The sequence below is a fragment of the Gossypium raimondii genome, chromosome 9, assembly GCF_025698545.1.
Source record: "Gossypium raimondii isolate GPD5lz chromosome 9, ASM2569854v1, whole genome shotgun sequence".
NCBI lineage: Eukaryota > Viridiplantae > Streptophyta > Magnoliopsida > Malvales > Malvaceae > Gossypium > Gossypium raimondii.
Window position 1 is genome coordinate 7,698,670 of NC_068573.1, and position 12,631 is coordinate 7,711,300.

At 31.4% G+C, this 12,631-nt stretch overlaps 1 protein-coding gene and 1 long non-coding RNA gene across 2 annotated transcripts; both read right to left on the bottom strand.

Moving 5' to 3' along the window:
• Positions 1 to 3,037: 3,037 nt before the first annotated feature.
• On the bottom strand, positions 3,038 to 4,666 carry LOC128032457 (uncharacterized). Its single transcript, XR_008188624.1, has 3 exons — positions 4,586 to 4,666; positions 4,030 to 4,106; positions 3,038 to 3,263 (listed from the first exon to the last, which is right to left on the bottom strand). It is a non-coding gene; the product is annotated as an uncharacterized LOC128032457 (long non-coding RNA).
• A 2,648-nt stretch (positions 4,667 to 7,314) lies between these two features.
• Positions 7,315 to 11,152, bottom strand: LOC105797435 (uncharacterized). Its single transcript, XM_052620596.1, has 8 exons — positions 10,846 to 11,152; positions 10,413 to 10,548; positions 10,142 to 10,271; positions 9,962 to 10,043; positions 8,449 to 8,544; positions 8,236 to 8,329; positions 7,879 to 7,995; positions 7,315 to 7,719 (listed from the first exon to the last, which is right to left on the bottom strand). The coding sequence occupies exons 4-8, from the start codon at positions 9,995 to 9,997 to the stop codon at positions 7,616 to 7,618; spliced, it is 447 nt and encodes a 148-aa protein (XP_052476556.1). The 5' UTR covers positions 9,998 to 10,043; positions 10,142 to 10,271; positions 10,413 to 10,548; positions 10,846 to 11,152; the 3' UTR covers positions 7,315 to 7,615.
• Positions 11,153 to 12,631: the final 1,479 nt, after the last annotated feature.

Sequence of the window (12,631 nt, forward strand, 5' to 3'; positions counted from 1 at the left end):
CCTTTTTTTGTTGGAAATTGACTTATATTTTGAAAATGAAAATAGGAGTCGCCACCAATCCTTTGTATGAGGTGTGATCGGATTACCTCGTAATTTGATCGTTTTAATAAAATGTTTGATTTATTAAAACAATGATTTTTGGTCTACAAAATCCAGGAGATGGGCTCGGGAGTCGGTTACGCACGAGGAAGGATTAGCACCCTCATGACGCCCAAAATTGATACCTAGTTGATTAGTTGATGTCTTAGTGTCGAGAATTCAAAATTTGAAGGGAGTTTAAAACACGATCCCTTTTTATATTAAGGCATTACTTAACTAAATTTATAAAGAAAACAAATGAAAAGATAAAATAAAAATGTCATACTCGTGAGTAATAATAAAGTAGATACAATGAAAGTGAAACATCAATTTATAACGATGATATCATGTCGTGATTGAATAATGAAATAATAACAATCATGATAATAAGGGCAAAAAAAGAATATAAATGCTTAATGAAAAGGAAATATAAGTAATATCAAATTTAAATATTTTAAAAGAATAATAAATAAATAAATAAATAAATAAAAAGTAAAAGAATAATAAATAAATAGATAAAACAAATATAAATAATATCAAATTTAAATATTTAAAAAGTAAAAGAATAATAAATAAATTGATAAATAAAATATAAATAATATTAAATTTAAGTATTTAAAAAGTAAAAGAATAATAAATAAATAGATAAAACAAATATAAATAATATCAAATTTGAATGTTTAAAAAGTAAAAGAATAACAAATAGATAAAATAACTCATAAAAGGATGAAATTAATTGAATGAAGGACTGAATTGAAATTTAAACAAAATTAAAGGTATAAATCATAATAAATTAAATAATAAAAATGAATAAGGGACTAAAATTAAATGCGCGAAAAAGGGCAGGGACCAACTTGGCAGTTATCCCAAACCTTGAGACACGTGTCATCCCCTAAACAGGTCTACAGTGGTCCAGGGACTAAATTGCACAAAAAATAAAAGAAAAAGGGGAAATTAAAAATAAAAATCAAGCAATAGGACGAAATTGAATAAAAGTGAAAAAGCGAAAGGACCAAAGCAGAAATTAAACCCACCATTGTCGAAAACACGCGAATCCTGCGCGGTTCGGGTCGGGTCTCGGGTCGCACCTCAAAACGACGTTGTTTTGGGTGTTTATTTCCCAAAAAAGCCTAAGGACCAAAATGAAATAAAATAAAGTTAAGTGGTAAAATTAAAAGGTACAAAAGAACTACATTGTAAATCGCCTAAAAAGTGAGGGACTAAAGGTGCAAATAGACCCCCGCATAAAAAACCACGCGGATCCTAAGGCGGGCTAGGTCAATAATCGGGTCGCGTCACAAAACGACGTCGTTTTGGGCTTTATGAACCCAGGCCAAAACGACACCGTTTTGATCCCCTATTTAAATTAAAAAACCGAAAAAAATAATTTTCAGCTTAGTTTTAAAAAAAAACTGAGAAACCTCTCTGCTTTTTTTTTTTGAAACACGCCCTAGGGTCCAGCCATCGGCGTCGTCATGGACCGCCGTGGCCACCAGTCATCAGCGATGGAGACCGCCACCTCCGGTGGTTGAAAAAATCAAGAAAACTCCATTTTGTCTCCCTTTTCACGTATACCTTTGATTTGGAGTTGAAATCGTCAGTATAAGGCCAAAATTCCCAAAAATAAAAAAAGGACCCTTTGACTCTTGACGCCCTCCGCCGCAGCCCTGGCCGAATCCCCAAGGATTCAACAGCCTCTACAATTGAGAACCAACCCTTTACAGTATATTTTTTAGGCTTTTTATAGTCGATTTACAATGTTATTTTTATATTTTTTCTATTGTTTCTTGCATGTCGTTGCTGCTCTTGCTTTTCCCTTTTTGTAGGCGTATTTGCAGTCAACTGACGGGATGGAGGCAGTTGAAGGTGACAGACTTTGGGTGTAACACCCCGACCCGTGTCCGTCACCGGATTAGAGTTACGAGTCATTACCGATCAAAACCCGACTCAAAATTTTTTTTTAACTCAACCACGAAATTTCATTCCATATATATATATATATATATATATATATATATAAATATATATATTATCACATAACCAAATAAAATCAAACATGCATCTTTAATCGGGTTTCATATACTAACCATGTTTCAACAATTCATCCATATCATTATCATTTACCTAATTAAAATTTAATATCATAAATCAAACATTTATCCAAATATTTATTTCATTTCAATTTACTAAATATAGTACTTATTACAAACATAGGTAATCTACCCTGTTTGGACAGCTCTTATACATCAGAAATTGAGCAGCATATATATATATATACACAAAATTGGACAGCATTTATACATCAAAATTTGACAGCATGTATATACAAAATTGGACAACATTTATTCACCAAAATTAGGCAGCATATATATACTAATTTGGACAGCACTTATATACAAAATTTAACAGCATGTATATGCAAAATTGGACAGCATTTATTCACCAAAATTGGGCAGCATACATATACCAATTTGGACAGCACTTATATACAAAATTTGACAGCATGTATATGCAAAATTGGACAGCATTTATTCACCAAAATTGGGCAGCATACATATACCAATTTGGACAACACTTATACACAAAATTTGACAGCATGTATATGCAAAATATTTGGACAGCACTTATACACAAAATTTGACAGCATGTATATGCAAAATTGGACGGCATTTATTCACCAAAATTGGGCAGCATACATATACCAATTTGGACAGCACTTATACACAAAATTTGACAGCATGTATATGCAAAATTGGACAGCATTTATTCACCAAAATTGGACAGCATACATATACCAATTTGGACAGCACTTATACACAAAATTTGACAGCATGTATATGCAAAATTGGACAGCATTTATTCACTAAAATTGGGCAGCATACATATACCAATTTGGACAGCATGTATATGCAAAATTGGACAGCATTTAAGCATAAAAATTTCATGAACATATACCACATTTTAGACCATTAAAGCATAGGCATTAATACCGAATTCAAACCAAAAGAGATAAGCCATTTTAGCATGGCTTTTAGATATATATACACATTGGTTCCAAAATCAATATTTTAACTATACTATACATGCCATATATTTGAGAACGATTTAGCAAAATACCAAAAGAAAATATCGATAGTGTGACGAGCTTAGCTGACGATCCCCGAACACATAGCGATCACCAAATTCTATACATCAAAACAATTATCCAACACATTGTAAGCTAATTTAGCTTAGTAAGTTATAAGCAAATATACTCTACTATTTAAACCGTTATCTCAAATAATATTCAACCAATTCATACTACTAAATCATCTTACCTTTAGCCTACCATATCATAAATAATTATTCACTTATTACTATGATTTAACTAAAATCAATATAATTACACGACCTTAAACATTTCTTCAAATTTAATCACAAGACCAAATACACTATGCATTTCCTCATCATGTATTATAAAGAATCATATTATATATATATATATGATTCCAAATATAATCACCACATAGGTTTAATTCCTACAAAGCTTAACCTTAATATACAACCATAATGGTTATTACTCAAGAATTCCAAGTATTTACTCATTTTAATAATCATGATTTCTCAATAAGACAATTACTCAATACTAATAGTTATTCGAAAATATTTAATAAGTTCGCACACTTAGTGCTCAATAATCAAACTCATACACTTAGTGCTTTACCATTAAACTCGCACACTTAGTGCTTTACAATTAAACTCGCACACTTAGTGCTTTACAATTAAACTCGCACACTTAGTGCTTCACAATTAAATTCGCACACTTAGTGTCGAAAGTCAACAACTCAATACATCTTATTTCAATAATTTTATCACTACATGTATATATATATACCATTCAATTCAGCATAATTACTCAGATACTAAGCTGATTTTAAAACGATACAATTATATATGTGCTTAATAACTTACCTCGGATGTCGTCGCCTAATAGATCGGCTACTCAACTACTTTCGATTTCCCCCGATCTAAATCTGATTTCTTGGTTTCTTGATATAAACATATTCAAATAAATCTCATTTAAACATATTTTCATTCAATTTAGTCTAAGAACACATAAATGGGTAAATAACATTTTTACCCCTAATATTTCCTATTTTCACAATTTAGTTCTTACTGCACAAAACACAAAATACACAAAATTTGGCCACACTCCCTAAGGGCCGAATCTTCCTAGTACCCATATAAGTCCATACATTTCATTTATTTCACATTTTAGTCCTTCAAAAATTTATTTTTTGTAATTTAGCCCTAATTACTCAAAATCACCAAAAAAATCCAATACAAAACAAATTAATCTTTAACATATCTTTCATTTTTTATCAACAACTATCAAAAAGCTCAAGCACTCATCAATGGTAAAACACAAAATCATCATCAATTCACAAAATTAATACATGGGTTTTGAAGTATTCAAAGCAACGATCACAAAAACGTAAAAGTTATCAAAAAATAAAATCAAACTAACCTTGAATTGAAATCTCTAAGATGCCGAATGCTAAAGCTTGAAGAACAAAGTTTCTTTCTCTTGTTTTCGGTGGAAACAGGTGAAGAAAATGACTTTATTTTATAATATTTATGATATAATATACATTATTATTCTTTTACTATTTTAACCTTTGTAAAATAATATTTAAAACATATAATACATGGCTTTTTAGCCATCTTGCCGCCCACTATATTTTAAATGGGTTTATTGCCCTTTAAGGACTTCAAGTTAAAAAGCCATTACCAAATAGGTGCTTTACACTTTAAGTATCAACTTTTACATTGTATGAAATTTAGTACTTTTATCAAATTAAACACAAAAACGGCCAAATAAATTTACGAAATTTTCACACAATCAAATTCAAATATCACAGACACAGAAAAAAATATTAAAATATTTTTCAGACTCGAATTTGTGGTCTCAAAACCACTATTTCGATTACGGTCAAAATTGGGCTATTACATCGGGGTGCAAGCATGCTGACGTGGGTGCGGCGCAAAAGGGGGCTAGGGTTTCTTTTTTTCTTTTTTGAAAACTGTTTAGGTTTTTGGGTCATTTGGGCTTGACATTCTTTTGTAACTGGACTATTTTTCTAATTTGGGCTTTATTATTTTTTTGGTTTAATTTTTTGTTTAATTTGTTTGTAATCTAGGCTCAGGCTAAATTGGGCCTCTACAAATGGTATTAACAATTGGAATTGAATTTTAAAATTCAAAAAGTAGAGAGACTTAATTCTTAAAAGGAAAAGTATAAAGACTAAATTTTAAATGCTTGAAGAGTACTGAGACTTGAAGTATATTTTCACTTTCAAAATGTATTCTATAATTTGGTTAAAGAACAATCAACCCAAATTGAAGCGTGGTAGGAGCCGTACTAATTTTATATCATGCATTAATTTAATTTTAAATCAATATTTTAAATGATTTTGATTATATTATATTTCTTTCTTTATCTTAACATATTATGTAAATTAATAAATCTATATTTTAAGTGTTTCTGAAAGTGACATAATATATATATTTTATAATTTTAGTGTGGATATATAGTTGGTTTTGTTATGGAATAAAGAGATAGAGAGTACAAAGAAAAAGAAAAGAGAATGGAGAGCAAAAGAAAACGTATGAATTTTGTTGATCAATTCGAGACATATACAATGTTTCTCTAAAGTCTATATTTATAGACATAAGACGATAAAGGAGATACAACTCTACTTCTAATTAATATTAGAGTCTTAAACACATTGAACTTATTTTGATCTTAATGGACATCCACTTAATAATAAAATATTTATAACACTCCCATTTGGATGTCCATTAGTAGATAATGTGCCTAATTAAAACCTTACTAAGATAAAAATCCTTTGAGAAAAATATTCTTAGTGAAGGAAAAAAAATACACTCATCTATAATACGCATAACATGCTGCCTCATTAAAAATCTTACCAGGAAAATCTAGTGGGACAAAATCTCGATTAAGGAAAAAAAGTACAATACGTATTTACTCCCCTCATGACTACATTACATGATATCTCATATTTTATGTATTCCATCTTGAATACTAACTTTTCAAATGATCACTTGAACGAATTTTCTAAAGATTTATATCATCATTTTTCTGAAAGTCATGAGTTAGGAAGACTTTTGGGGATATATAGTTTGATCTCTTCAAGAGTTCCAACAATAGTCATAGCAAATTTTGATCATAATCCTTCTATACATGCGCATGTTGGATCATTTTATAATATTTCTTCAACTATTATTCGCTAAGTCGAATTTACCGTATATGTTTAAATCAATTCAATTCATATAAATATTTAGGCAAACAGAGTGAACAAGTTCCTAGGAATTTCTATATGCTTCTAACATTCTAAATCCTACAAGGATTTTAATATAAACTTCACTATATAGTGATTCGTATAAAATGTTGTAACAACAATCATAATACGCATGTCAAATATTTCATAAAGTGCCAGACTTAATAATATATCTAAAGGTTATTGCATCCACTACAAAAAAAAAAATTATATCTTTTCATAATTTGTACCCCACTACACCAAAACAGACTTTTAGCGGCGCAAAACGCCGCTAATGACAGCGTCGCTAACTTTAGCGGCGTTTGTAGAAAAAGCGCCGCTAAAGATCGTGGTCTTTAGCGGCGCTTTTCCAAAAACGCCGCTAAAGAGCATGACCTTTAGCGGTGCTTTTCCCACAAACGCCGCTAAAGACCACGACCTTCAGCGGCGCTTTCCCCACAAGCGCCGCTAAAGACCACTACCTTTAGCGGCACTTTTTCCAAAAACGCCGCTAAAGACCACAACCTTTAGCGGCACTTTTCCCACAAACGCCGCTAAAGACTACCTTTAGCGGCACTTTTTTCACAAACGCCGCTAAAGACCACTACCTTTAGCGGCACTTTTTTCACAAACGCCGCTAAAGAACAAACCTTTAGCGGCGATTCTAGCAAAAACGCCACTAAAAATATAACCTTTAAAAAAATTATTTTAATCAAATAATATTTATTTTTATAATAAATATTATATTATGTTTTATTTTTTAAATTTAAACTTTAAATATACTTTTTAAGGATAAATAAAAAATACTATAAATATATTCTTTCTGCCCCAAAAAAACCACTGTACTAATAACCAATCAATCATTCATTAGAGAACTGATGCAATTTTACTGTTTTTATGCCACTAAAAGCAAAGCTGATGAATTGGCTACTTCATAAGGTTAAACCATGGATCCTTGTATTACAACTATATATTAATTCAATACCAAAAATGTAAAAAGCCCATCACCAATAATCTATCCCTCTCATTACACATTAACTCACAAAAATCCACTCTTTTTATATATATATATGTGAATCATACCATCTGCCCCTCCAAATCCCATCCATGAACCAAAAGATGAGAAATGAAAAAGATTTGCTAATAGGCAAGAAAATCTCCTTGGATTAATAGAGAATCCATTGCTTCTCTCATCCTTACTAACCATATTAAAAGCATCATGAGAGCTCCGTTATCACGCGTTCACACTCGTCTTCTAAAATCTTCACTGCTTCAGTAAATAGAACTTCAGGAGGTAATGCTCCAGTAGAATCAATGGTGACTAGAAAAGGGGAGAAAAACATATTAATCTCAAGCTGTGCCTAACCTTAAGTTGGTTTGAAATCAATAAAAATATATTAATCAAGCAATGGCATTAAAGAAATCTAGAACTAATTTTGACAACACATGCAGAAGACATAGAGTAGCCCACATTACTTACATATGAAATGATCTTTAACACGGCGCAGTGCCACACGTTTCTCCCAATCGTCACCTCTTATGCATTCTCTGCAAAGTGTGCACGCACGTGGCCTTGCTACAGTTGCCCTTCTCCTACCTGCTTGGCAGCCAAATTCTTCATTAGGAAATGTACCTAAAACAATATCTCCTAACTTCACATGCTAAAGCATATCAAGCAGAACCAGTCAGCACTATCACATAGCTACTGACCCCACTATTACAGGAATATAATCCACATTTAGTAACGGAATACTGGAAAACCCTTTTATAGAGGAAAAAAAACATAATTACCAAAATTTACACCATATAGACAACAAATCATAATGAACAGAAGTACCTTTTCCAAGATCTTCTATATCAAACACATTAACAGGGCATTTGCTTTTGAGTTCTTCAGCAAGGTCATATTCGATATCTTCCAATAATACAACCTAAATATATAAATATATCATAATATTGTAATAATATAGAGTCAAAATGAGATAGAATAAACGAAAGAAATGAAGAAGGTTTAGAAAAGAAGAAATCTACAGTTACAGTCTATCCTTACCTCAGGAAGCATCCGATACCAAGCAATGGCCACTGGGGACCACTTTGCATGTGTTTTCCCAATGCCTTTAGCAGCATGTGCTTCCAGTTCAATTTCCTAGCAAAAAAGTTGGAACTTTTAGTACACTCGAAAAACTTCATAAGGATTAGATTAACTTCTAACAACTTCAAAACGGATCCTGAACTAATGAGAGCAGTACACAAAACCTTCTAATAAAATATGATTTTAAAGGATTGGGTTTAAAAATGTCAAACCAACATATAATTAAAACAAGGATAATAGAATGTGATGAAATATATTTTTATATTTGAAAAAAAAAAGTATTTATATCAAAAATGTAAAGTGTAGCATACAATTATTAATTTAGAAACCTTTAAAATAAATTAATGAAAGATTAATAGTTGTGCATCTAAAAAAGTAACTATTCACATTCACTATTTGTGTGTAGTGTATGTCATAAAAACATATTTATAAGTAATAAAATGGGATAATTGTAGTTTGATTTCCTAAAATTATAAAAATATATAATTTAAATTCGGTCCCCTAAAAAAGGAATTTTTGACTCCGCCGCATGTTTGAAAGTCAAAATATATGAATGTTGTGTGGAGGGGAGAATAGGGTGATGTGAAAGTAATAGCATAGCTTGATGTGATGAATTTATTTGATAACTATTTGGTAGTGGTAACTAAATCTAATTAAATTGAAGTTAAATTTGGTTTTCTACTTATGTGAAGAATTTGGTACTTGAATTCTATTCAATCTTTGATATTCCATTATAGACAAGAATGGTGAAGATGATATGATGATAAGTTGATTGCAGATCATGATCATCTGGCTTCCCAACTTACATATAAAGTCTGATCCACTTGGCCTGGTGGACAAGATTTTAAAACTTCGGAGGTTGAGCCTACCTATGTTTCATTACAAGCCATTGCCATGCAAAACTTGCTACCATCTTTAATTTTACTTTTTTAATTGTTAAGTCAATTGCAATTCAACATGTAACTGATAGAGGAATTTAACGAACTCAATATATAAATCACATAAAAAATTGGATAAAACAAAATCATAGATGATCTCAACGAGGATATCGATTTAAATCAAACTTAGAGTTTAATTCTATATATTATTTCATTTCAGTTTGATATTCAAATCTCAATATTTATAATCAATCCCAATCTTTTTAATGTAATCTTTTTTTATTTTGTCGTTCACTATAAGTGAAGTGCTCATTTGGACAATTTGAATCAAATATATTCGAGTATCTTAATGATTTTTTAATTGAAATTTTATCATTAAATGAAGAAGTTGATATATATTGTAAATAGTTTTAGACAAAGAGATGGAAAGAAAGGGGACATTGAGAAAGTTTCGATTTTGAATTTATGCTTCTTAAATTTTAAAGTCATTTTAAAATCATATTTTTAACAAGGCAAAGCTATAAAGGGAAGACCTATTAATTTCATTTAAGTAAAAAGGTTTCATGTTTCACTAATAAAGCCCAAAATCGTACCTGTAATACGTGGACTAACTCTTTTACACTGAACATGGAGTTTCAATCCCAATGGTGTTCTTTTCATTTCGCTGATCATTTTCTACAATTGAAAGAGACAAACGTAAAGAATTACCAAGTGCCCTAAGGGTAAACTCCATAAATTCAGATAAACCATCAACCAAAAAAAATGAATTAAACCTGAAAGATAATCAAAAAGCCTTGGGTCAACACGGATTGGAACGAGGCCCAACCTATGAGCAAGAACTTCATCTTGGATTATTGATGTGTTGTTTGCAATGAGAACTTTTTCAATTGCCATTGTAGGAAGCTGCAAGCATAATCAGTTTTATCAGTACCAGCACAGACAATGTGCTGCAAGCTAACATAGCTAGCATATGATAGCATGCTATATTGTCATTAACATAGCATATGTTAGCACTGAAAAGAGGTAGACCAAAAAGTCACAGACCGATCATATCAAACTCCATGTCATCTTCATTGAGTCGAACCACTTCAACTCTAAAGTTGTTAGAGAATCGGTCAAGTCGTGAACTATTATCAATTCCCATCGATGCATAAGCGCCAGAATATTGAATACTCTCAGTCTACAAGCAACAAAAGCCCCCAAAACATAAGACGGTTAATTATAATACAAAAAAGAGACCCACAAATTTCAGAACCTTAAGAATAGAACAAGACAGATGATACAAAGAAACTAACCCAAACCCCAAATAAGGAAAAAGGCTCCATTTTTTTTTAATTACCCAATTAAACAACCCCAAGAAACCACTGTTTCTTAACACTCCATATATGAATAAAAGGGTGTTCATGAAAAAATTTCAACTGAAGATGAAGATGTGTGCTTTAGGTGATAAAAAAAAAAGGGGGTAAGAGAGAAATACATGGATAGGGGCGTCCTTATTGCATGAAACACGACTTCGTTGGAGTTCAAGATGCGGCGGAAGTTGACCCATTGGCACTGGCAAATCCCAGATTGAAAATTTCTTCTTTTCTTCTCCTGCCCCCTCTGCCATAGCTTTGTTGCTTAGATTTTGCTATTAGGAATTTAGGGTTTAAATGGGAACTGAAAAGAAAGGGGTTTTAGCTATTACACGGTTGAGGAGAAAGCTTATGTTTAGGGATTTTGTTCTTTTTTGACAAAGAGAAAGCACAAAAGGAATTTCAAAAACCTTGTCTGCTTTAGTAGTGGAGCTCCTTTAATTTGGAGATTTTAGGCGGAGAAATTTGGAAATAAAACGCGCCTTTTATTTTAAATGATTTTTGCGGCGTTTAAAAACGCCGCTATTGCTTATCTATTGAGGCGTTTTTTAGAAAATGTTGCAAAAAATTATAATATTTTGAACGAAATGACACCGTTTTACTCTGTTAAAATTTTTTTATTTTGTATATTAAATAATAACTATTTTAATATTTTAAGTAAGCAAATTTGGAATTTTTTTGAGGGAAAGTAATATTCAAATTAAACTACTTTTTATATAAATCTAATATTTAAATATATTAAATATATCAAATGGTTTAAACCATTTAATCTAAATTTAGATTAAATATTTTTAAATATAAAAACATTAATTAATTGTATAAATTTTCATCATTTAATAAATCTAAAGTAAACCTTGAATCCTAAACCATTTAATATATATAAAATTGATCTATTATCTGACTAAATCACCAATAAAAGCCTTTTTTTTAAATTTACCGAAATGGGCCGACTTTTTGATTATTTACCGGAATGGGCCATTTTCTGCGAAATCGCATCCACGTCAGCGCGATTTGTTTACGTGGACACAAATCGCGCCTACGAGGACGCGATTTGCTGGCGTGGCATGAACAGTGTGTTTTTAGCTTGGAAAATTTTGAAAGGCCATAACTTTTGGCTCGGTTGTCCGATTGAGACGAATTTTGTTTTGATTTTGAATAAATTTTCGAGATCTACGCACTGACAAACTGCTTAGAGATGAATAGGGACTAATTTGTAAAGTATAATTTGTTAGTTACGAGTATAGGGACTAAAGTGTAATTATTTCAAAATTAGCATGAAATTTTTGTATTTAAGAATATTTGAATGTTATGGAAGGATGAAATTGAATGAAATTGAATTTGAATTGAAAAACGAAGCTTAGATTTGAAAATATGACTATTTAGGTTTTAGGGACTAAATTGAATAAAATGGAAAATTTTAAAGAACTTCTCAAAAGTGGAATGAGCTGACTTATACCTATAACAGGATGAAATAAGACAATTCTGCAAAAAAAGATCCGGTGTTTACTTCAAATAAATGAGGAAAATAACGATTTGAATGTTTCAAAATTCAATTTTAAACCGAAAAAATCAAAATTGAGGGGCAAAAAAGGATCTTTTTCGACGAAAACTTCGACAAACCACCTTTGGCTGTTTGTCAGTGCGTAGATCTCAAAAAGTTATTCGAAATCAAAAAAAAATTCGTCTCAATCGGACAACCGAGCCAAAAGTTATGGCCTTTCAAAGTTTTCCAAGCTAAAAACACAAACTGTTCATGCCACGTCAGCAAATCGCGTCCTCGTAGGCGCGATTTGTGTCCACGTAAGCAAATCGCACTGACGTGGACGCGATGTCCTAACACGTACCCTGACATCGCGCTGACGTGGACGCGATTTCGCGGAAAATGGCTTATTCCGGTAAATAATTAAA